The sequence below is a fragment of the Leuresthes tenuis genome, unplaced genomic scaffold (genome assembly GCF_036924035.1).
Source record: "Leuresthes tenuis unplaced genomic scaffold, fLeuTen1.0.hap1 SCAF_16, whole genome shotgun sequence".
NCBI classification, from domain to species: domain Eukaryota; kingdom Metazoa; phylum Chordata; class Actinopteri; order Atheriniformes; family Atherinopsidae; genus Leuresthes; species Leuresthes tenuis.
Genome location: NW_027325370.1, coordinates 8,731,856 through 8,757,826, shown reverse-complemented (window position 1 = coordinate 8,757,826; position 25,971 = coordinate 8,731,856). Strand labels below are relative to the sequence as shown.

At 40.2% G+C, this 25,971-nt stretch overlaps 1 protein-coding gene across 1 annotated transcript; it reads right to left on the bottom strand.

Moving 5' to 3' along the window:
- Positions 1-412: 412 nt before the first annotated feature.
- Positions 413-24,119, bottom strand: LOC140271325 (uncharacterized). Its single transcript, XM_072366493.1, has 47 exons — positions 23,627-24,119; positions 23,079-23,317; positions 22,789-22,937; positions 22,528-22,656; positions 22,259-22,432; positions 21,989-22,162; positions 21,721-21,894; positions 21,458-21,613; positions 21,174-21,369; positions 20,944-21,083; positions 20,708-20,858; positions 20,454-20,557; positions 20,296-20,351; positions 16,264-16,376; positions 14,411-14,436; positions 14,140-14,333; positions 13,786-14,062; positions 13,604-13,681; positions 12,282-13,403; positions 12,007-12,189; positions 11,729-11,905; positions 11,377-11,635; positions 11,108-11,285; positions 10,898-11,010; positions 10,794-10,812; positions 9,664-9,780; positions 9,494-9,570; positions 9,192-9,352; positions 8,867-9,084; positions 8,640-8,739; positions 8,257-8,345; positions 7,900-8,156; positions 7,638-7,752; positions 7,350-7,547; positions 6,953-7,095; positions 6,732-6,871; positions 6,504-6,601; positions 6,288-6,374; positions 4,951-5,034; positions 4,823-4,864; positions 4,603-4,708; positions 4,130-4,249; positions 1,380-1,694; positions 1,120-1,246; positions 892-1,010; positions 709-755; positions 413-598 (listed from the first exon to the last, which is right to left on the bottom strand). Exons 1-47 carry the CDS (start codon positions 23,756-23,758, stop codon positions 440-442), a joined length of 7,632 nt encoding a protein of 2,543 aa, XP_072222594.1. The 5' UTR covers positions 23,759-24,119; the 3' UTR covers positions 413-439.
- Positions 24,120-25,971: the final 1,852 nt, after the last annotated feature.

Genomic DNA, 25,971 nt, shown 5'->3' with positions numbered 1-25,971 from the left:
ACCAAGATAAGACCAAACACTGATATTAAGATAACCTGGTGACTCAATCTGGCAAGTCCGCTGCTATTTCAATGAAAGAAGTGCTTAAAAGTCTCAGAGCCAAAGAAAACCCAAATTCATTACCTCAGTCTCAACATGGCAGAGTTTATTTATTTATGAATGTATTTATTATTGTTAGAACTGTATTTTTCTTGCAAACTACACATAATAAACAGATGATGTGATATTTCAGTTTTCAAATATTGTTAAGAAATCCTGTCAGACGTAGGGCTGTCAGGCTCCAAATACGAAGGTTTCTACATTTCCCACAAACCAACTAACTGTAACGTTAGGTTTCATCCTCTCTGCCTAATAAACACGTCTGAAGCTCCTAAAAGTAAAGTGTAAGTAAAGCATATGAAATAAAGTTGACCATATTTTACAATCTACAAGCTACCAGTCACAGTCGGATTGCAAGTGTGGAGTACTCCACCATCCCAGCACACTCCATGTCAGGGACACCTGCTCGAGTTGTGTGCGCCCTCAGGTTTGCATATACCTCCTCAGGTTCCTGGTGAGCTCTGAAATCCACTGTTGTGTAGACTATGCTATTTGTTTCCTACAGGAGACAAAGATTATTTACCAGACAGTATTGCAGAGGAAGTCTGGAGAACAACCATGCCCTGACAATGAGTCACAGAGACTACATGACCCCTATTTTGCACCTACCAGAGCTTCTTGTTTCAGTGACTCACACAGAGTTTCTCCATAAATGTCTACAAAACAAGAAATAAAAACAACACAACATCACATTGGCTGTCTGTTCTATAAAAAAAAGAACAATTTGTTATTGTCAGAAGCACTGACAGAGAGTCAGAGCCATGGGATGATTAGTTTCAGAAAACTGCTTACCCGACTGTTTACATTTTGTTTTGACTCTGACGCAAACAGCACCGATCACTGCAGAGACAAAAATCATCACTGTAATAGACACGATGACAGCCAGAGGCATAGCAAAACTCCAGGGAGCCCTACAAAAGGGATGGGACAGAACATTCTGATTAGCTTTTTCACTTCCTTCTTCCAGAAATCATTACTTGAACAGTGAGCAACACAAATGATTATCTGAAGAAGGATTACCTGCTTTTGTCTGTGTGATTCTTTGACACAGTAGGATCAGTGGGTTCATGGTGTGTTGTAGAGCTGTTGGGGGTTTCAATTGTTGCTGTCAAAGGAGGCTCAAACTGTCTGTGGTGATCTGGAGCTTCTGCAAATTGTAAGATCATCAATTCACCCTTCTAAAGTGTTTTTTACATACTAAAGAAAAACTACACTTCAATATCACAAGAAACCAGCTATCATCATGGTGAAGTTGTAATAATTCATACAGAAATACTTACCAAAAACCTCAAAATAGTAGTCACTATAAATTTGGGTTTGGGCTCCCAAAACACCACATCTGTAATAGCCTGCATCGACCAGTTGCACATTTGATATTTCAAACTCAATCCACCCATCCCTCTCAGTTTTTTTCACTCTTCCTCTCAGGAAATCACACGCATATCCTGAACTGTCCAGCAGCTTGTAACATCCACCAGGATACAGTTTGCAGCAAGACTTGTTGTAATTGTTGTAAAACGGAGGAAAGGAGAGTCTAAGCAAAATGTGTTGCTGAAGCTCCTCAATCCTCTGCTGCCCTTTTAAATGAGGGATATCTGGAAGACAAACATTTCTTTCGATGTATTTGCAAGCAGCTGAGAACAAAAAATTGCAAACTTTTTTTCAGCCTTACCTAGTAAAAGAATAAGGACAAAGGGAAATCTCATCTTCAGAGTCATCCTCACTGACTCTCAGCACTTGTTGACAGTTTCCACTTTTGAAGACTCTGAGGAGTTGAGGTGACTCCTTAAAGGAAAGAAGAGGAAGTCGTTTGTTCATCAGCAAGAGGACAAATAAAGACATGTTCCTCACATGACTGGTGGTCCTTTGAGAAATGTTTAAACACATTTCTGATCCTATTTATTTCTGGCCTCTTTGAAATCACGTGTTGAAGGGGGTGGGTGGAAGGACAGCCACCGTACAACGCCATTTTCCAGGAATTCTAATGCTGCTTATACTGAATAGAGACAAGTCAATGTATCAAATGCTGAAAATGCGATATTTTACAGAATAAATTGGGACTTGGACTGATTCATTTCTCTGTTTCATCAACCTGTTCATTTAAAACACTCTTCAAACTGAGGACACAAGTTGTAGTTATGAAGTTAAAAATTTTTTCCATCCCTTCTTTGATACAGGATCTCAACTGCTTTACGGTCTGTTACCTCCTTTTTCATTTTATTCATTTCATTTTGCTCTGAAGGTTTCCAGTGGGTCACAGCTCTGGACTGCAGACAGGTCAGTTTCACATTCAGACCCTTTGATTGCAGAACTGTGCTGCTGGAATACACACAGAATGTGGTTTGTCATTGTGTTGCCTTGATAATAAAAAAACCTTTACTGAAAAAAATGTTATCTGGATTGGCAGCATGTTGCTCCAAATCTGTATATACTGTCGAGCATTGATGGTACATTTTCAGATGTGCAACTTGCCCATATGATGGGCAGTAATGGAACCCCAAACCATCACAGATGGTGGCGTTTAAGCTGCTGAGCTGTGTGCCTATAAAAAGCCTATTGGTAGCTTATGACTTTGGCTCAGTGGGCAATGCATCCATGATTTAGAACCTGACCCATTTTGCCTCAGTCCTTAAATGAGCTTGGACCCAAAGAAGGTGGAAGTGATTCTGGTTCTTGTTTTTCTGTGCTTGGCAGATCTTTAACTTGCTTTTGTGGATGTGGCAATGAACAATGTTTACTGACAGTAATTTTTAGAGGTCGTCTGGAGCGCATGCAGCGCTTGTCACCACAGGATTTTTTTTTCGCTTTAAATGCTGTGCCGCCAGAAGATCACGCTCTTTTTAAGTTGGGCTTTTGTCCCTTGTGGAAAAATAATTTTCCTCTCGATGACCTCTAATGGTACTATGCACCGGAAGATGAAATCAACTCAACTATTTTCACAGCTCTCTGTTTTACGTCTAATGATGTTACTGACTTACTTGTTGTCTCAAAAGTTCTTAGTTATGACACATTTTTTGCCTTACGCAACTTTTTCCAGCATGCTGTTGCTCCTTTACCAGCTTTTTTTTAATTTCATACAGTGCAGCTTTATCTAATATAATATTTCCAAAAGAACAACGAAATTTCACTTTTAGCTTTTGTAGTATTTTCAGATGAATAAGGTGTTTTACTTTTATGCAATTATTGGATTATAATTTGGAAACAGGGTTATAATATTAAACAGCTTTACAATAACGATTCATTATTGAGTGTCAAATGAGTATTTACTTGTGATGGATTTCATTACATTTTACATGAGTTCCTGTTACTGCATCAGCCTCCTGTGGTATAGTTATGGAATTGCTGACACATTACAGGGTTTCCATGAAACAGATCACAATGCAACTTCTGGCATCTTCAAAATTACTCCACAGCTGAATAAACTACATACTAAGAGATGATAAGATACAGAAAATTTGTTTTGAGTAAACTGAAAGTTTGCGGACGCTTTAAGGAATACACGCATGTATACACAAAGCGATTTATTTGGTGTAAGCTTTCGACTTATAATACACTTTGTACTCACAAAATCAAAACATTTCCTCCATAATACAACAGAAGACAAAATGCAAAATGTATGTACATTAATATTCAATAAACATGTGTCATTCTAACAAGAATCATAACTTAGAACAAATCAAGAATAAACACTCCCTTTTCATTTCATTCTGCTCAAAAACTAGTATATCCAACATTTTCTAAAACATGGTATAAGCCATTGCATTTTCATTGATAACATTGTCTTGCAAGTCAAAGCATTTGAGGCACAAACACAGTTTCAATAATAACAGAACAGGCAAACCTTGCTCAAATTAGCCTAAGTGCAATAATCTGAATTATAAAAGCTGTTGATCTCGTATAATGCAGCTGCCACGAGCAGATGATGCAGCGGAGGAGATATGGCTTTAGTTCAGCCAGCTAAATGCATGAATGCATAAATACGTTGAGGTCACTGTTCTACAAGCTCATTATTGTTTCTATTTGAACTCCTAGTCGTTGGTGAAAGCAATGACATCATAGTGGATGCCTTGCTGCTGTAGCTGCTCCAGCTGTTCAGGTGTAGCTTCAGCGTAGACTGTCTGTGTTTGCGCCATGGCTGCATCTGCCACAGCTGGAAGTGCAAAGATTAGATTCTCAGTTTGATTTGTTATCTGGATGCTGTAGTCACCACTCCTTTTCTTAATGGAGGTTTCATACTTTTCTTAATGGAGGTTTCATACAACTTAACATCAAACTTCAACTGCATCATGGAAAAGCCACTCAAAGTACAAGACAGATAGACTGGTGAGTTTGAGCACATCAAATATAGATGATCTATGTTTGTCATGTCCAAAACAAAGGTTGGTTTTAAAGTAAACTGGCAAGACCTGATCACAAGCATTGCATTTAATAGAATATCTGATATATGTGACAAATATATCAAATAAATCAAAAGAAAAAGCAAATATTTTTCATAGAGCTAACCTGTAACAGCAGAGTGGGCAGCAGCCTCCAGGTCTTCAGGATTCATGATCTGCTGCTCGGAGCTGACAGGTAGGTACTGGATCTGACCGTCATGACTTACTGCAATCTGCACATGTAAATTAAATTAAAAATCTGATCTTTTGACTCTAACTTCATATACCTCACTATAACAAAGTTGGTTTCACAGCACTGTGTTTAAGATCAATAAAATCTGCCTCACCTGCTGATCATGCTCATACTGGATGATCTGTCCATCTGGCATCTGCAGGACAGTTGGAGAAAATGTTTCATCCTAAAATTGTGTACTTCTATCAGTAAAGGGGAGTTCATATGAAAAAATAGACTTACCTGTATATGGTTACCATCAGCTACAACTACATACTCCTGAGGGAGCATGTGTGTAACTCCATCCTGTGAGATTATGTACTGGACCTGAAACAGAAAATGTCATAGATAAGGCGAGTTAAAAAGGTATCAAAATGATAATGAAAAAAAAATTATTCAGAATCAAGTCGTTTGGCTTCTAGTATTTCCCCAAATACCATACAAGAAGATAAAGTTTTAGTTTTAATGTTGTGAACATTAAATTGAACCATAAGATATATTTTTTTTAATGTTTTACAAGACATACAATGGGGAAAAAATAAATAAAAATCAGCCATAACGCTTTGACTGTGGATTTCTGCTTTGAATTAGCAGAACGATGCTTATAGTCTCACTTAGGTGGGGTCAGACAGCCCGTATGTTCTGCAAAGGAAGCTGGAAGAACTATTCATTGGGTGTGGCATTACAGCTAATCTGTATGTGCTGTGAGGAACCAAGAAAATATAAGTGAGTGCAAACTGCTAAATGTTAGCACAAGCTAGGTGAAGAAGACAGCAGAAGCAAAGAGAAGAAGATACCTGGTGGGTTTTGCACTTCTCGTAAAGATGGTACACCTGATATGTTGTTTATGGCTATGACAGCATGATGTGACTAGAACTGGAATTAGTTTAATTAGAGATTTTGTGGTATCCTCTCAAAAATACCAGAAAGGACATGGGTCTGCAGTTTTCATTTTTCGTGCTGCTGCTTCAGAAATCTGATCATAAAACAGGTGGATTCTCCCACTAAGCAAATGATAAAGTCTGACGCTGTCAAGATTTAGCCTGGAGACAATAGTGTGAGAGCGCACGTTAATCAAATGATCATTTTTCTTTTATGCAGAGCACACCGTTTCTTTCCCAAGTGTGACATCACGCCCAGATTAAAGTAAGTAGTAAGAGAAGAGCCATAAGAGAAGAGCAATGTATTTTCCTCTTCTGGATGTCCAACGGAGGATTTTCTATTTATTTGAACATCTTATAAAGAAAACTACTTTTTCTATTGAGTTACAACCACCAGAAACGCTACCAGCACCCACTGGCAACACGAACATTTTTTTGAGGCTTTTCAACCACTTGCTTCAGGTTTGCGTCACAAGTTAATTGAAACTTGGCTTCTGAATGAGCAAAAAAAAAGGTATAGACTCATACCCAGGCTATCTTATAGCAAAAAAATAGCAAAAATCTATACCTTTTACAGAACTTTGCATTAAGATAATTGTTAACAAACAAGATAAATGTAATTATACTTTTGCTCTTGTGTTCGTTTCATTAGCTGTGTTCTAACAGACTACAGCCTTTAAACAATCACAAGGCTCTTACCTCAGTCACCTCGTTATCTCCAGTCATTAGGTGCTGAACAGTCTGCCCATCTATGGTGGTTATCTGCTGGATGTATGTACCTTCCTCCTGATTGATAAAAATATGAATGCATGTATATATTCATAAGATGCAAAGCGATTACAAACTAAATGAAAAATAAAATCCATCTGATAGAATAACTTTACACTAAGTTGCATATAAATTGAGTGCCGTTACCTGGTCTGATAACGCCTGCTCTTGAGCTACAATAATGTGATCCTGTCCCAGGGCCTGCAGCCTCTCTGGAGAGATCACTGTCTGATGTGCCTGTAAGGCTGTTGCACACAAACAAACACCCACCATAAACCATACATTGTTTTGAAGCCTAATTCCAAATGTCATTCAATGTCTTTCAGCTCAAACTCAGTTGAAGTTTCATGGGTTGTGTAGCGCTGTGGTCCTTACACTGAAGTGTAGCCAAAGCCTCCTCATCACTGTTGACAATAATGGTTTGTTGAGAGCCGCTGGCACGGCCTTTGCGAGCAGGATGATCCTGGTTGTGAAGACGCTCCATGTGGAACTTCAGATGGCCGTTTCTGTTAAATCTGAGGTTACAGAAACAGAGACATTAGCAGCTGCCGAGCACCTCTTATGTCTAATGTGGAGATATGTTGTTATGCTCAAACCTTTGTCCACAAAGTTTGCAAGCAAAAGGTTTCTCGTTGGTGTGGGTCATCATGTGCCTGCGCAGGTCTTTCTTGTTTTTCGAGGCAAAGCTGCAGTTTGGACACTTATGAGGACGCAGATAAGAATGTAGTCCCATGTGAACCTGAAGAGAGCAAAGATGAAAGAAATAATAATAATCCTTGAAATAATTAGCATGTCTGCGTAAAGAAATTCAGAGTGTGATTGTGCCTTTTTATAACCCTAAAACCAATGGTGTTCCATACCAATGTGCCATCCAGTGGAGGCGCTTTTACTAAATTTGTGGCAACATAACAAAAATAAATAAATAAATTCAAAGAAAAGGAGAAAAAAAAAACCTTACTTAAAAATTCATGAAACTGTTGCCATGAGACTTACCTTGACCTCAGGCCAGGAGGTGGAAGTGAAATCACAGTCAGGACATTTGAAAGTATTTGGATCCAAGTGCGCCCTCTTGTGGTTCTCCATGTCAGAACGTCCATGAAAAGACTCCATGCAGATTCGACAGGAAAACCTCTTAGTGTTGATGCTGGGAGAGCTCACTGCAGAAGGTGAGTTTGGGGCTTCACTGCTCAGCTGACGAAAAGCAAACAACTCAGTGAGACACGACAGGCCGAGGAGTACACCTCTGTAAACCATAACTTAAAAGTTATAGGTTATAGCTACCTCCACTTGTTGCAATACACCATCTGCCAAAGCTGAAGTGACATAGAACTTTTCACCTTTCAGGCTCTCTGACCCAGAGAATTCTAAAGCCTGTGAGGGGCTGTTCTCACTGTTGCTGCAATGACATCAATTTAATAAGATAAGAGACTGATGAGAGATCACAATAGAAGTTAAAATGTCTGTCTGTGCTCTGATTCATTTCCTCCCTGCGTTATGACAAATATTCCTAACAGACATAAGCAGATTGTCTCGGTTATCTTACCTGAATTCGGGACTATGAATTTCTCTTGCAGGCTCCTCCACCACACTGTAATCTCCTCCCTCCTCATAGGCTTCAATGGCGATGTGGGTCAGCTCTCCTGTTTCAGAGGTGGCTGCTTCGTAAGCCTCCTGTAGAACCGTCTCACCAGTCTCAGACACATGGAAGGTCACAATCTTTTGGGCCTGGCCTGAGGCCGCAGTCACAGTGCTAAATGCACCCTTTTCCATTGTTTTTCCATCTGACTTCAGCACTGCCACCTGAAGAGCACAGTTACACAATTTTCTAAATGTAAGCATACAGCATCTGCCGCATTAAAATCTTTGACATGCACTATGCAAAGCTGAATTTTTGATGAACCTGTAAGGAGTTTCCAACTAGTTCCCGAGCATTGCTCATATTCAGAAGTAGATCCAGGGCATTTTGAGCTGACAGATCACTGGATTCAGCTATGGATAACATTGAAAAAAAAAGTTCACAATTGTCCAGAAGGCAAGATACCAAATCAGAAATACATCATGTCATTATGTTTATGTTTATGCATTTGGCAGACGCTTTTATCCAAAGCGACTTACACTGGTAGGCAGGTAGAGTAAGGGGGTCTTGCCTAAGGACCCCTACAGGAGGTCGTACCTTTCATGCAGGGGATTTGAACCCAGGTCTCCCTCATGAAAGGTGGCAATCATTCCACTACACTATCCCAGGGTGGTAAGACACCCTTTATTATTCATTATCTCACCAACCTTGTTCATAGATGATAGTGGTGTTTCCCAATGCATCCTGGGACACTGAGGCATTTTCCATACTCTGCATGGCTTGTAGTGTTGCAGAATCCACAGTGACCTAATGAACAACCGTGGAAAAAATGGTTATGGCACACTTTCTACCAATGCCACAAAACACAGCAGATAATGAAGCTAAAACCCAATTAACCCTGCACTAAATAACAGGAAACCTTAAGAAGACTCACTATAGTGTTCTGAAGATCCTGTGTGTCATCGTGTTGTTTGAGTTCCTCTATTTGCTGCAGAGTAAAGAAGGGTTTTCGTCGTTTCCTCACAGGCTCTTCAGGGTGAGTCACTGACCACTCCTCAAAAGCTTCAGGGTGCCGACACTGAACATGAAGACGCAGGTTCTTCCTGTGCTTGGTCGTGAAGTGACACATTTCACAGGAAAAAGGCTTCTCCCCTATAGAGAGTTACAAGGCAACATGAAAACATATTATACATTCAAGAGCTGAAGACATAGACATGGTCTGCTCTAATAAGCTGTGGTACCTTTTCTGACACACTGACCTGTGTGTTTGATGGCCAGATGGGAGACCAGGAACTCCTCTTTAGAAGTGGAATATTTACAGTAGTCACACTTGAAGGGTCTGTCATTGGTATGGGACAGCTGATGGTTGAGCAGCAGCTTCTTGTTGTCACACATATAGTCACAAAACTCACACTTGAATCTGGAAAATCCACATCAAACAGACATCCAGGCATTAGCAAACCCACGTCATACAAAATGACAAATTCTAGTCAAAACTGGTTGTTTCTCTATTAAATTTATTGCAGACAAGTAATGACAAAGAAAGGTTTTCAGCACTGACTTGTTTTCTCCGAGAGTCTGGATGTGGGTCAGTAAGTGCATTTTGAATGTGTACCGCTTCTTAAAGGATTTCCCACACTGCAAACAGGCGTCATAAACAAGAGATTTTCTTTTTAAAGTGGTTACTGAAATTGCTTTTGAGTTGTGTACTTTTTTTTTTTTTTTACTGACCTTATCACACATGTGTGGTTTCTCTGAACTGTGGGTTTTCATGTGCTGGGTCAGTCTCTTTTGCATAGGGTAAACCCTGCTACACACAGGGCAGGGAAACTCTGACACTTTTGGTGCCTGAAAGAGCGCAAACAAGAGTGAACACTGTTGGCCAGCTACAGAATGCAGCTCAAAATACAACAGCAATCAGCCACAGCAGAAATGGGCTGCAGTGATTCTGCTGTAGAATTAAAAGTATACACTTATAAGCCATAACTTTAAAACCACTGACGGCTAAAATAATTTGATCACCTTATCATAATGTAGTGTTCTCGGTTAAACCTTCACGTGGATGTTGCTTTACCACTGCCACCAAAAGTAGTGACCTCAAACAGCAGGATAGTGTGTCCCACACCAACACAAAAGTTGCTCAGAACAACCTTTAACCTTCCTGATCAAATTAATCACCTTTCAAGAGGCACAGTGAATAGTCTACTCCATGGAGGCCCCCACCCTAAACACCTGGTCCTGGTGCCAAACACCACAAGACACCCCTGAGGTTTCATGTGCATGCAGAGACTGTATAAGAGATGGACGCAACCACAGTGACGTCACCCAAAGGTTTGTGATCTACCATCTTAAACCTTCAAATCTGGCATTTGGCCTTTGCAATTTTAGTTTTTTTTAGAGCAAGAAGTGATCATCTTTGGATAGGGTGGAGCTGGAGAGCAATACAAAAATATCAATCTCTAAGGGTTGATATCTATTTTATTATGGGCTTGTTTTTAAAATGACCGGCACTCTGATAGGACAAAGGGAATCTAGCAAATGACAACATTATGATTTGAGACACAGAAATACTAACTTTATATTTTATAAGAGAAGTTAATGCATTCTGAATGGGAGTCCATTGGAGTCGGAAATGTTTTGGAGACAGCACCCAGCAGCCATAAATCGTATTGCACTTTAGGGTACTTTTGCATCAGCTGAACATCTTCACACCAGATGACTGCTGTCCATTTTTTCTATACAGCCTATGGCAGGTAGTTCTCATGTTGTGGCCAAAGAATGTATACAGCTAATCTTACATCATAATCATGCTAATAGTCATGCCAGAGAGCACTTGAATATAAACTAAATGAAAATCTTACCAACTCTGTTTTTCTTTTCCTGTAAAATAGAGAGGAAATAATTAGTCATGGTATCTCACAACCTAAAAGACATTTTCAGAATATATGATACATGAGGAACTTACTTCTCTTTGTTGTGGACTGCTGAGTGTCGAATAACATCTTTCTTGTATACACTTGTGTAGTCGCACTCCTCACATTTGAATGGCTTTGTGCCCTCATGATTGAACATATGTTCCTGTAGAACAAGCCCCGACGACTTTAAGTACACAGTGGAAAATTTCATGTAACCTGAGGTTAACCTAAATGTTGTGACTCATTTCATATCTACAGACCTTGAGTGAAGACCAGCGCTTGCAGCGATAGTTGCACTGCAGGCACTTAAAAAGTTCTGGGTCATTGCCTTCATGAGAATCCACATGGAAACGTAAATCCTCTTGAGTGAGGAAACGTGAGCCACAGATCCAGCAGTTGTGAGGTCTCAGGAGCGGTTTGAGAGACTTATAGTACCGACTGGGGCACAATGGAACGAAAGAAGCTATTAGTGTGTTTTGAAACCCTTTTTATACCACTTATGACAAAACTGCAATAATCTGAGACTTACTTTCGATTTAAGTACTTCTTATATTTCTTCCGTAAGAAGCGCTTGGATGGTCTGCCACGCTTCCTCGGGAAGAATTCCTCCTCTGGCTGTGAATTGGATGAAGGGTCTTTGTTCTCAGAGTCTGATTGGCTTATTGCTGCCTCAGCTGTGTCTCCATCAGTTACCTTCGCGGGACCATTGCCTATACCAGAAGAGCTTGCCTCTTCAGACGCACTAACGTCCGCACTAACCCATGACTTCTTAGCAGTACTTTCTGCTTCTGTAACAAATATTTTAAGAAGAGGAATGATGTCCCAGCCATCAAAAGTTTGGAATTTCTGTTTTTTGTTTTGCTGTTAAACTGAAAACCCACCCTTGCTGCTATAGCCTTCGTCTGAGACACAGTACTTCCTCGGACGGCCGACCTTTCGTCGAGGGCGCCCTTGGGAGGAGGAGGAGGAGGAGGACGAGATAGGAGTAGGTGGTTTCTTCAGAATAGCAGGTGGCCTTCCTTTGTAATCTGGATCTGCTGGGTTGTAGTCACTATCCTCTGGGGGTAAACAGAGGACCATTGTGAAGGTTAAATGAAATTTGTGTGACTGAAAAAATGACACGGTGAGTTCCATCTAAATTAATATCTTGTTCGCTGACCTTCAGGATCATCAATAGCACCAGCATCCACAATATCATCCTCCTCTTCTGCAGCTTGTTGGGGTTCAGCAGTTTTCACCTCTGCTGCTTTCCTCTGTTGTGCCTCCTCTCTTTCTGCCTTTTGACGGGCTAATGTCTCACTTTTAGGCGGTCGTCCTCGTTTACGCTTCTTTGGCATTTCCCCTGATTAGAAGAGGAAAAATAAATCAGACATTACTGTAACAAATAAGTCAGCTCAGTGATATATCGCTGTCACAAATAATCGAAAACCTTACCTGCAGGTTTGAAGTGTTTGTCTCTCATGTGGTTGATGAGCGTATCTTTAGAGGCACTCTTGTATGGACACATCTTACACTTGAACTGCTGCACAATCACTACCTCCATCATCTCCTCTAACTCAGCCAGGTTTGGTGGCTGGTCTCCAGAGCCCAACGTGACACTTGATGCCTCCGTGTCCCTGGACAATTTGGCTTCATCCTGGGAACCTTGGGGCTCCTCTTGGCTGGAAGAGCTCTGCTGGACCAGCTCAGGCTCTGGATTAGAGGTATATGTGCCACTGCTGCTGATGTAGAGCCCTGTCTGGCTCTCACTGCATTCCAGCGCCTCAGGAAGCCCGCCTGATCCAGCCGTGTCTGCCAGCGGGTGGTCTGATGAGGAGCTGTCATCAACATACACTGAGGCCTCAGGGCCATTGCTGTTCTCCATATAACAGGAGCGCTGGGGCTGCTGTTGAGAGTGCTGTGGCTGATCTGGATCCTGGTTCTGCTCGTCATCTTCATCATCGTCTCTTGCTTGGTATCTGGAACAACCAGGCTGCTCAGAGTCTGCAGCAGCAACACATTCTCCCCCATACTCAGTCGCATACTGCCGACTTGTCTGGGTCCGGTGGTCTGCACTACTGTCAATGTAACTGCGTGAATGATGTGGCTGTTCTTCATCATCCACTGCACACTCAAGATACCCAGTACTACACTCCACCACATAGTGGCTTCGGCTGGTAGGATTTGAGTCAGCTCCACTGCACTCCACGTATCCAGGCAGGTCCTGGTCACTGTTATTTCTGCTGTAGTCAGGGAAACCTGACTGGGAGCGAGTCTGGTCAGGTTCCTCACCTGAACACTCCACATATGAAGATGAGGACTCCTCGGTCTGGTCTGGGCCATCTGCACTGCAGTCCATGTACTGTGAGGGGTGGGAGTGTTGGGGCTGGTCAGGCTGACTGCTGCTGTCTTCTGGGTAACCTGAGTGTCCAGGCTGGTCGTCAGGCTGGTCTGGTTCAAGACTGCCCTGCAGGTCACCCTGGTCAAAGCAGGTGGATGTGGGACCTTCAGCGAGAGCTTCTAAGGCTACACGATTGGACAGGGCAGAAGATGACATCTGTGCAACCATAGGAGCCCCTGCACCAGACAAACACATAAATAGATTGTAGAAATTTAATTAAAAAGGATTCAAACTCATTTTAAAAAAGAAAAGTAAAAAATTAACTTTTTAGTAAACTAAATAAAGTTGATGCTTTACATTCATGTGTACTTAAATATTCATGTAATGTTCGTAATAGGCTGAAGGATTAATACATTAGCAGTAACAACATGCTTACCGTCATCTGGTCCTTGTAATATGAGATACTGGGTAGTTTCTGCACCTCCATCCTCTGCACTGGTCACTGCTATGCAACCTTCATAGAAATTGAGCAGTCAACTTCACATGTCAGACATATTTTTCTAAATAACTATCCCCAGCGTACTGGGATATAACCAGGAAAAAAAACTGTAAAACTACCATTCATGATGTCGGGCCCGATGGTGGATTCTATGATCTTGTCGATAGCTGACCCCAAATCAGACGAGGTGGAGGCAGTGGAGTCGGAAACCATCATGGCTCCCTCAGACACAGCGCTGGAATGGACCAGCACTTGGGCTGATTCAGACACCAACACCGACTGAGTCACTGTGGAGACACTGGACACGCTGGTGGACTGGGCCACAGAGGAAGAGTCTGGAAGATGAACTGAAGAAACTCTGACATCTGTACTGGAGCTGGTTTCTGGGATGAACACCTGGCCACAGAGGGGAAAGAATAAATTGGGGGTTCAAATATACTAGTGTTTTACAATTTTTTTTTATAAAAACGTACCACAACTCCCTCTGAGCTCTGTCCGACATGGCAGTCTGACTCTGGGGCCTGTGTATGAGAAGCAGCAGCATCACTGCTGTCTGCAGACATAGCCTCTGATGACTCCATTCCCATGCCACTTTCAGATGGCTCCTCCATCCCGGAAGGGCCGGCATCGCTGCTGCTCTCCACCTCATTCTCCTCTGATTCCATAACTGTCCACAACAAAAACATCAAGTTAAGATCAAGTGTCACTTTAAAACATGACTCAAACATTACTGCCAGTTGTTACCATTAAGACGCACACAGCACACAATGCTAAAGGTGTTTGCGTGAATTAAGATTTTAAACAGATGTTAGTGAGTTGTTGTGAATGAAACCGCACAGGATGACCTAAGTGCTAGTTGTTTTACTTCATTTTTTCAACCAAATGGTCATTAAATGGCCTTATATTCACCACAATGTTTCTTCAAGGACATTCTCTTACGTGAAGCTACATTTTCTTTTTAATTATTCCTTTCCTTCTCACAATCCCTGCATTGTATTTCAGCATGTCCACATGCTCGTCAAACTTTGATTGCTTATTTCCAACGTACCGGATGCAGCTTGGTGCTAGTCCAATACATGAAATGTCTTATTAAATCTGCTTTTTCTGTTTAATTTTTCCTTCAAACAACATCATGGTTTTGAATTTGAAATTTTATTTGAAAATTTGATAATGATGTTTCATAGCCTCTGCTTTCTTACCAGAGTGTGTAGACAAGTTTTATTTTTTATCATTACTTCAGTTATTGCTTGGCCAGTGTATCCGCATTTTGGCTTTCTTTAACTCCCACAGTCCCTTTATAGAAATCAAATTGTAATGTGATATTTCATATATATTCTGGCTGCAAGATATTCCTGGCCTGGATATTTGTGAGTACTTAAAAACTATGAGCAGCAGTTAAAGCATTGTTTTTGGTTATTTTCTTTAATTTATTGTAAATATAACAGCTACAACCTCAATCGTTGTTTTCTTCAGCGTCACAACATCCGTACTCATGGTCTTTAAACATATGTGAATTATACTATCTTATCTGCAAGATGTTTTTTTGTTGTTGACATTTTTAAACAGTAAGCACTCATATAAACCTCTTAAACTTCTCCATTATTTCCTTTTAGCTTATATGCGCAAATTCACGTAATTTGTTAATTTTGCTCCAGTCATTGCACATTACGTCGATCATCTCCAGTGTTATGCAGCCCTACTATAACATTTCAAACATAGCAATATTACTGTCCAAGGGAGGAAAGCAATAACTTGAACTGGTGCACTGCTTACCAATTTATTTATTATTTTGTGTAGCCTTCAACTCCTATGGGTTAAATGCATTAACTTGGTGTAGATTTATAAATCGACTCTAATTACTTCATTGCAGACATATTGCTTCAAAATACCGTCAACATATTACTATTCGACTGGCTATTCGTTAACCTTGAAAGTGATAATGTAAACAGTGGTTTACTTCTCGGGTTTTATCATATGCCTTTAGTTTCGAGATGGTAATGTTTAACTGTTAAGCGTTTCTTCTCACAGGCATTGAATTATTAGTGCATTTGATAAATCTACCAATTTGGGGGAGAAAAAATAAATGTTGTGTCAATAGTTATCCATGATAAAAACACTGGTAACATGTTACCTAAGAACATTTGCTTATGATAGCCAGAACAGTTAGCTGGTTAGCTTCACGCAGGCGAAGCAGCATTTTCACTACCGTGGTATTTTTGTTGTTGAATGATGCTAAACCCAAACACGTTCCATTTAAAAAACAATAGTTTGTGGTTGGGCAACATATTGCACTTGTAAACACAACTGTCGACACAATAAGTCCTTGACAGTAAGTGTAAAGTCATTCAGAACAACGTGTATGTGGCTTAAACTATAGAATTCAGCCGTTTGATGTAGGCCAAGCTGCCCTTTATCCTGCCTGCACCGCGTCGCCATTCTACACCAGACATCGCTCTTTTCCACTCAGGCATTCTGTAAGCTCTCCTGGCCTGGGGACCTCGAGGGCCTCAGCGGCGGCAGACCGCCCAAATAATCTCCCTGAAGAAAATTAAAACAATTTCTCTCCCGTCATTAGAATCGCTGCTCCTTTTTCTTACCGTGTTTTGTCGAGGTAAAGCGTATCCTTAAGTGTAGAGGCGCTAAAAAGGACACAAATTTGGAACCGATAATTGTTGGTTCTTTCTAGTCGGGCGCCATGAGTCTCTCCTCGCTTCCTGTCCGTCCAACCGGATCTTATTTATCGTTTTTGTTGAAAACGGCGTGTTTTTCATCCCAATCTTGATATATTGTTCAGATTTTAAAAATCTGTGTCTACTAAGGGAATTTCCGGTTTTAGTTTCGAGTAAGAAATGGGTAACTTTTTTCGTTGTGGACTATTGTTTTTAGAGGAGGACGTATTACCCAGTGGCGTGCGGAGTAATACTCATTTAGGTATTATAGAGGGTGAGAACGCAAGACGGGTTGCTGGGTGTCCGCGTTTCTGATAAGCTTGTAATGGCTTTAAAATTATTTTTCACCCGTCGTGGTGGACAAGACAAATAACAACAATTACATACAGAAACATTAAAAATATAAAGTACAGAAGTTATTATTCCGGTAACAAATGACTGTGTCAGTTGATCATTTATTGTCTGTATAATGACACATATTTAGTTGGATAATGCATGTTTACATCTGAAAGTAAAACTGAGAACTGATATAGAGACTTGTTTCATTGTAAGTAACCGGAGAAGTTTCATGGTACTATGTATTCGCGGAAAGCTTGTTCTGGCACTAAATATAGCTGTATCTATAATTCAACTGGCTCGGTCTATTTATGTAGGTTGTTTCTAGATATGTTCGACAGGGTTTCACTAAGTGTTTAATTTTTTTTTTTTTCGTGAGCTGGGCAAAGTAAGACATCTGTAAGAAAAGAATGTTACCATGTCGACTGGTAGAATTTCCTTTTAAATTTCCCATTTAAATGTCATTTTCGGAGCTAGACTGATGATTATTCAAGTAAGTTGTATACCTGTCTATTAAAATATCAAATTATAGAGGGTGTGGACATGTTAGAAGATCCTTCTATGTCAGTTTACCACAGCACAAAATTACTATATCACGTTCCAGTAAATGGCACAGATTCATACTGTCTTGTCTCCATTATTATCATTTTATTATAGTGGAAATATCTGTTTTTGATGTTTGTACATTCCCATGAACAGCTGTAGGGACAAACCCCTTTTTTGAATGGATGGATAAATTACATTTTATATTTAGCAATATTTTGGTGAATGACGGAGGCGGCTTACAAAATTTTGTTTTTCTTTTGGCATGTCTATAGTATTGAAAGTCAAAGCTTAAGCACAAAAGTGTTGGTCTCAAATAATCTCAGTGAAGGAGACATGTGTTGTCAACCTGAGTATTTAGCTTTGAAGCCATTTTCAAAAAAAGAAAAACTCATTTACATACAATTATACAAAAATAAGCATGAGGCACAAAAAAGTAACATTAATAGAAGCTATTCCATAAATAAACAACACTGTCAAAGGGCTCATCCTTTTTGGTGTAGAAATTACTATGCAAATCTGTAAGTCTTTCTGGAACACACAAACATATTACTACAGGACCATTACACAAACACTGTATTGCATTTTCCCAGGCACCTGCTCAGTGAGAGTGGGAGAAGTAACATTACAGACAATTACTGCTCATCTATTAATACATCTCAGTAATGAGTGTCTGAGGCATCTATGCACTTGAGAAGATTGTGCTTCTTCAAGGCCTAAGTCGTGGACACCATCGCCTGGAAGCTGCTGTGGTGCACAGTGTCCATGGAGCCTAACTTCTTTAGATAACTTTGTAGAAAACATAACCCCATCAGTGTGACACAATAGTATCTTGATGGATACTTCAAAATAGTTTGCATAAAAACCATCTGTGTTTAGAATACTGATTTCATTTTGTCCCAGTGTTTTTATGACATTTCTGATTTCTCTGTAAAACCTTCCAGTAGATTGAGTTTTTCAAAGTTATTATTTTCATTAACATTGTGATCTGGATAGCTCCTTGGGTAATGAGTTCCCTGCACGGCTTGATTGGACCCTGTTTTGGGAGTCACAATCTATGAAGACAAAATTAACCATCTGTTTCTCTCTTCTTCCAGTTACGTATCAGTAACAAGGACCAACTTCAGGGAAAAGGCCCTATCCCTTCTGAGTGCTCATTCCCTAAAGTAATCATGAAACTAAACAGCATCCCATGTGAATATCCACTGTGTTTATGTTTATGTTTATGCATTTAGCAGACGCTTTTATCCAAAGCGACTTACAAATGAAGATATAACAAGCTATATAAAAAGCTAACAATAAACTACATGGAAGGAACCCACTAGTCGGACTCTGTCAGAGGTGACAGAGCAGAGATAGAGTGCAGGTATAGAAGGAAGTGCAAAGATAGAGGGGGTAGGTAAGTACAAGGTAAGTGCTGTGGACTGGCATAAAACACAATATGAGTTTATCCTAAGAGTGTGAAGTTAGCAAGTGCTTAGTTAGACAGAAAAATCTTATAATTCTGTCATGATAAGCAAGTTTCTCCGTTAGTGATTTTTTTTCTTTGTTTTGAGGGTAGTTCTTGTCAGTGTATTGCACCTCTGGCTCAGATTGTATTTAGACCAATAATAGTAATAGTAATAGTAATTTAACCATAATCCCGTCTACATTAATCCGAGTCCTCCTACTAAAAATCCCTCCTTAAAACTTTGATCTTTGTGAAATCATTTGGCAATGTCTGACATCTTTATACAGCTGGTATAGGCTCCAGTTAGGTGCCTGTCCTGCATGTCCCTGGACATTGACCCTAGGAGTGAGTGTGAGCGTATGTGTGGGTGTTTGTCTCGTTTGTCTCTGTGTGGCGCTGCAATGGACTGGCGACCGGTTCAGGGTGTACCCCGCCTCTCGCCTGATGACAGCTGGCATAGGCTCCAGCCCCCCCTCGAGCCTAAATTTGATTAAGTGGGGATTTTGTTTTTATTAGTATTATTATTGTTACTATTATTAACATTACTACTACTTACATCTAGACAGGCTGTATTTGTTGTTTGGACATGGAGAATGTCCAAAATATCCACATATAATTCACCTATAGTAGCTAATGAGTGGTGGTCAATGGCAGTGTTGGAAAAGACCAGTTGTGGCAAATTAGGTTTTAAATAAACTGTTGACAGTGTTTTCTGATCACAGATCTGTTCCTTCCTTTCTTGTTGTCTGACCACTGCAGTTCCTGTTTTTACTGACCGAAGTAATACACAGAAACACACGATTTTTGTTCATTCCTTTAAAAATCTGCCATCATCATGACTTTACTGTGCAGTTCTCAGCCTAAATTCCCCCTTCAATTAGTGTATGAAGTTATATTTGATATTTACTAGTGTTGTGATGAATGACAAGGACAGATGCCAGACATATGTAGTTCTCACTGAATGTTTATTGCATTGAAAGTTCAGGCTTTTATACAAAATTATTTATCTCATAAATAATTTCCAAGAAGGAGACATGCATTGTCTTCCAGTGCAAGTATCTGGCTTTCAAGCCATTTTAAGAAAAACACATATAGTCATACAAAACAAATAAGCTTGCAACACAAAAATAATATTAATGTTAGATATCACTATAAATACCAAAATAATCCAATACTGTCAAGAGTCTGAGCCTGTCAGACATAGAAGTTACTTTGCAAATCTGGAATTTAATCCATCTCGCACTTGTTTAAATTGTGGTTATGGGTCTCAAATTTTAGGCCATCATAACCATCAGTTCACAGATAATCAGACTGAGGGCAAAGCAGTGCCAAATGTGGCAATTTGTTTTCTTGTACTAGGTCTTTATATTTATTTATATCTATATTTAGGCCCATCCTCTATGTGTTACAATTAGCCAACATCAATGCGGGCCAATTATTCACACCCCGCAAAGCAGGCACTATGCACAAACACGGCGAGGCATTCTCCTGGGAACCTGCACGTGGAGAAAAGTGATTGCTACCATATTACAGAGAATTTCCAGCTCATCTGTGCATTTATCTCAGTAGCGATTGCCTGAGGCATCTGTGCATTTGAGGAGGTCGTATTTCACGTAGCCAACGCGGTCCACCTGCCTGCGGGAATTCATCCTCCAGTAGAAACGATCTCTACAGAAGTAGATGTTGCCTAAAGGAGAAATATAAGAATTAAAACAAATTAATAAAAATAGCCGTTGTATTGCTATTTACTGATTTTGTTGATTGAGCATAAGTGTTGATGATTTTTTACCTTTGTACTGGAATACATCATGGGCATCATTAGGTACTCCACCAAAGACGGTGTCGGTGTATCTGGGGTAGCCTTTATCGATATTCTGGGACTTCACGTCTAACCTGTGTTTAATAGAAAGAAAATTTAAAAAAAATAAAATAAAATCAGGGAATGCAAAATTTATTTGTGATCAACTAATACAGACTTTGCTTTGTAATTTTCTGCTACAGAGTCACACATTTGAATTAAATAAAGGCATATTTTTAACTTGCCTCCAGAAGTTCTCCCCACTGAACAGCAGCACTTTGCCCTTCCCCCTTTGCAGAGCTCCCTCCACCTTCTGAATGTTGTTGGGCAGGCCGAGCTTCTCAATGCTACGTGGACCCAGAACCTTCTGCCCGGTGTACACCCAGAATCGGGTTCCTATAGATAAGAAAATCATAAGAATCATTACTACTGAAGATGGTATGTAGGTGGTCTGATTAACACTGGTACGAGGTCACATTACCTGAGAAGAAATATAATTTCTTGGTTAGAAGGTCCTCAAAGGCAGAGTCAATGACAGTAGGTAAAGCTGGCCACATCCCAGAAATAGAGAAGGGTCCCTTGAGCCCTGCGTCATCCTTGCTGGACATCTTCCAGTAATGTCTGTTGATTAATATGTAAAATTATTGTATCAGATAGTCTATTTATTTGATAAAGAAGAAGTACATCGATTGGAGTGATCAGTTTGCTCACCCGTCTTTGAAGAAATGAAGATCTCCTCCCATTATAGTGATTGTATCAAATTTGGTCAACTTGCAGGCGTCTTTGGTTGGATCCACAGTAGGTGTAGTGGTGGGTTCAGGTTCATCTGTGGGGTCAGTCTCATCAGGGTCTGGGTAAGTAGCAGTGGTGGTAGGGGGGGTGGGTTGAGGACCAGTGGGATCAGGACCTGTTTTAAAAAAGTTGAATGAGGGAAAATGTCAAAAATATATTGCTGATGGAATTTAGCAAGATATAGCATCGTTTAATGACCTCACCATAGAGATACTGAATGCCTTCAATGTCATCTGCATGCAGGGAGAAGTCTTCTACATAGCTGTACATGGGGTACATGAGAGCCTCTCTAATGCTGGAATGATCCAAGCCAAGGGCATGTCCAAATTCATGGGCTGCCACCAGGAACAGACTATAACCTGTAACACACCCAGTAAAACATTATGTATGAGTGATAACAATAAATTCAAATCAATTTAATTTTAACCTCCTCTACCTCTTTGTTCTTTTTATTTACTTTACTTACCCTGGTCAGGACAGAAGCCCCATTTCGTGTCGTCATCATAGTTGTCGGTGGTAGCACACCACAACTTGCCATCTCCTCTTCCCTCACTGGTACATGAGTTATATTCCTGTCCCAGGAACACAAAGGGGAAGTGGCAGGGCTCTCCCTCAGAGTTTCCTCCAATTACAGCAGTGTCTAGACAAACAGAGACATAACAGCAGTGGTTAAACAAAGTAACAAGCCATTGGTAGCACTCTGCAGTTAACACAGTGTATTTCCCGTTTCTCACCACGACTGGGACAGAATCCATATTTCTTATCACTGTCAAAGTTGTCCGTAGTGGCACACCAGCGGTAGCCGTCATTGCGGCCCTCTGTGGTACAGCTGTCATACTCCTCCCCCAGAAAGACAAAGGGGAAGATGCACGGAGCTCCGTCTGCGTTTCCTCCAATCGTGTACAGAACTGTCAGGAAGAGAGTCAAGGATAGAGATACGTGAGTCCCATATTTGCCAACTTCTGATCTGTGGTTTGCTTTGTAGAATAAACTGTCAAGCTTACGTTCACTTGGACAGAAGCCGTATTTCTTGTCTTGGCTATAGTCAGCTGTGGTAGCACACCATGGGAGGTTGTCTGAACGGCCATCAGTGGTACAGGTGGTGTAAGATTTTCCTTCAAAAGTGAAGGGGAAGTGACACATGGCGCCCTCTGCATTCCCATAGCGAGTCTTCACGGCTGGTGTGGTGTGAGAGAAGATTGGATATTGGCTGCATTCTCTACAGTGAACACTAGATGGTGTCCATAGCATACAATATGATATGTGTGATTACCTGGTCCTTTTCCTAGAGTCCAGAATTCATCATCATCAAAATGGGCATCTCCCTGTATACCCTCACCAGGTGGATAGGCATGAGCAAGAAGACCGTCTTTGCCATCGAATGGGTATGGATCTCCGTGGTCTAAACAGAACAATCAATTTCTAATCAGTGTTTGATTTCAGATCTCTGTTTAGTACCAAATTAAGATGCAACTATGTGATATTGATTTGAAAAAATCCCAAAATTAAAAACAAAGAAATGACCCTCATGTACCTGCTTTCCCAAATGATATCATGATGTCAGCAGTGCCGTCAAAGAGGCGGGTAAAGGTCAGAGGTGTTACATCACTCCACACCTTGAAGGCTCTGGCAAATGCATCATCGATTAGAGCACTGTCCATGTCCGGAGAATAGTTAAGGACCCTGTGAAGGACAGCAGCATGATAATTAAATGGCATAAATGACACTACTTGATGCATTTGTCTTTTTAGAAATTTCTGAATACTCTGTGCATAGTGCTTCTTTCATTCCACATTAAATACAGATCCTTTTTTATCCACTCACCTATAAGTAACATCACGATGGTCCCATTTGAGATCCCCATCAAAGGTTTGATAGTTGGCCACATCAGGAACTCCACAGCGAGGCCGTTTCATGGCATCCAGTGTTGACCTATCCAGCTCTCCAGTCTCCTTCAGCCCGAGCTGCCTCTGCATCCTCTTTAATGCCTTGGCAGTGGAAACCATAGACTGGAAGCCACTGCGGTGCACAGTGTCCATGTAGCCATACTTGTTTAGATAACTCTGGAGAAGAAATTAAAAAAAAAAAAAAAATCAGAATGAAACAACCTCAGAGTGTCTTGCTAGATGCCTATAAATTGCTCTTTTTAAGTTTGGAGTACTAAACACATTTTGTCCTTGCGTTTCATTACACTTATTATTTTTCCAAGTAAAACTCTCTTTAGGCTTAAATTTGGAAAATAAGTATCCACATTAACATTGTGATATGAATCTCTCTTCAAGCAAGTAGCTGTCTGAACAGCTTGGCTGGACCCTGTTTTGGAAGTCTTTTTGGAAAAAAACTGTTTTGGAAAAAAGCAATCTGCTACTCACCTCTGCCAGCTCCGTATCAGTCATGTTTTTAATGATGTCTCCTGGGAAGGTGACAAAGACCGACTTGAGGGGAAGGCTCCATCCGTCCTGCAGGCTTATCCCCAAAAGCAAAACTAAAGTGCAGCATCTCATGTTGAGATCTACTGTGGACAAGAGCAAAATGTAACAAAAATGTTCACAGAGTTTGCAGTTAGCAAGTCCTAATTCAGACAAAAAAAGATTCTCTGAAGATCAGCGCTGTTCCTTTTTCAGTGATGGCTTCTTTCTTTGTTTTGACTGACGGCTCTTGTTGTTGTCTGTCTCTGTTATGCTTTTGGTTGGGGTTGTGGACCTTGTATTTATGCAGCGCAGAGTCTTAGTCACTTAACCTCGCTCCCGCCTACACTAACCTCAGTCCTCCTACTTATATCTTGACAGGCTGCATGGGTTGATTGGTCATGGGGAATTTCCAAAACATACATGTATTACTTTACCTAAGGGCCAATGTGTTGTAAGTTAGTTGTATTCTTATTTGGAAATCTTTCAAAAAAGGAGGGCGTTGTTCTTGGTAATCAAAGGCAGTGTTGGTCCAATTAAAGCAAATTATAATGCTTGCTTTATGTGCCTGTTAACTAAAAACACACAAATCAACAAATTACAAATTATTTTATAAACAATATAAAATACAAAATAATAAAAAGAGAGCACATGTATGTTTTCATGATCAGTATGGTTTGTTTGAGGAAAGAACTCATCTGTACTCATTATCAACATGTTGATATATCTACAGAATGCAATTATCATGGGACCTACCAGACACTTCTGTTTTTTCTACGCTGTAAATATTCATACAAAAAACTTTTGTTCCTTTTTTATATAAATAGAGGTGTGGTTCCTGTATTGTGAGACTAGGTCAAGCCAAAAGTAGAGAAGATGACAGGGAAAAAAAAGCTTTCTGTTGTTGCCCGTGATTGCTTTTATTACCAACTTAAATTTTCTTAATTTTCTCTTGAGAATTCATAGTTCTGACTGACTCATCACCTTCCACTTAAATTTTTCGGTTTAGTACTAATATTCCAGCCAGATTATTATTGTTCTTGTTCTCATTCTTCTTATTAGTTTCATCATTAATATTAGGCCACAGACTTGGGAACTTCCTGCTTCGTCTTCCCTTAATTTGCTGATGCAAATATGGCTCCATCCCCAAAATTACCCAATTCATTGGTAACAACTTATATGTCTCATTTGGAATTGCATCACATGTTTGTAGTATTTTTCCCACAAAGAACGGCATACTTCCCTATCTCTCACGCTTAACTTCTTATTACAAAGAACAACCGATGTCTTAATCTGTATTCTTGAGAGTACCAGCTATGTTTAATAGTTAATGTGTGGTGGCTAAATGTTGATATTTTGGGGATATGCGAGAATCAAGGGTGGCAGATATGTCTTAGCTGGCAAGTCATGACTCACTCTGAAGCCACATGAATGGTCAAAGCTGTGGATGGGGGACTTTTATGAGTATGTAGCTCACATCCTTTCTTCCCATGCAGCTATGTTGACCTAGCATCTTCTGTGCATTTTCAGATGCAGGAAAATAAACAATGAAGAGATCAGCAAGATTGAAACAACTCATGTAAAGTGGAGAAGGAAGGCTGCACAGGCTTCTGCGTGGTAATGATTTGCCAAATCTCAGAAGTATACAAAAACTTTGCTGTGATTGAGTCAGAGTTAGTTGATTTTAGCAGAAAATAATTATCTGCGCATCCTCTAACTTGGAGATCTTCTTGTAACTTGCCTTTTATGGTAACAGATTTCGCAGAATTTATCAAACTTGTCGTTTATTGAGTGGTGGTGTTTGATGTGTTACACATTTTGACTCATATCCTTCATCATGTGTACTAATTTACTGTTGACACGTCACAGAAATGTTGCCATAACTTCCTCTCATTAAGCACTTTGACTGAATTCATCAGTATTCATCTATATACATCCATGATGTTCCCACTCATCTGTAGGAGTATTTTCCTGTTTCACAAAAATATTTACACACAAAAAGAATGTCAGCTGTAGTCTAGCAACTTCATTTATAAATAATGTTATCTTAAAATATTTTTGCATTTAGACAATGTTTTAGCTGCTCTTCCTAGACTCAAATCAAATGATTTTTTTAACACAAACCCTCTTTCATCTGATGCCTTTTTTTTAGTCATTCAGACACAATCACAAGCTTAATTCTGTTTATGTGTATTCTTCCCTCCTTGGGAAACATCTGCCACTGATTTTACATGGCGTCGAAGCTTTAATGAACACGGCTCCACGCATTTTAATGAATGTCTCATTTGATTTGGTTTTGCTCCCAAAAT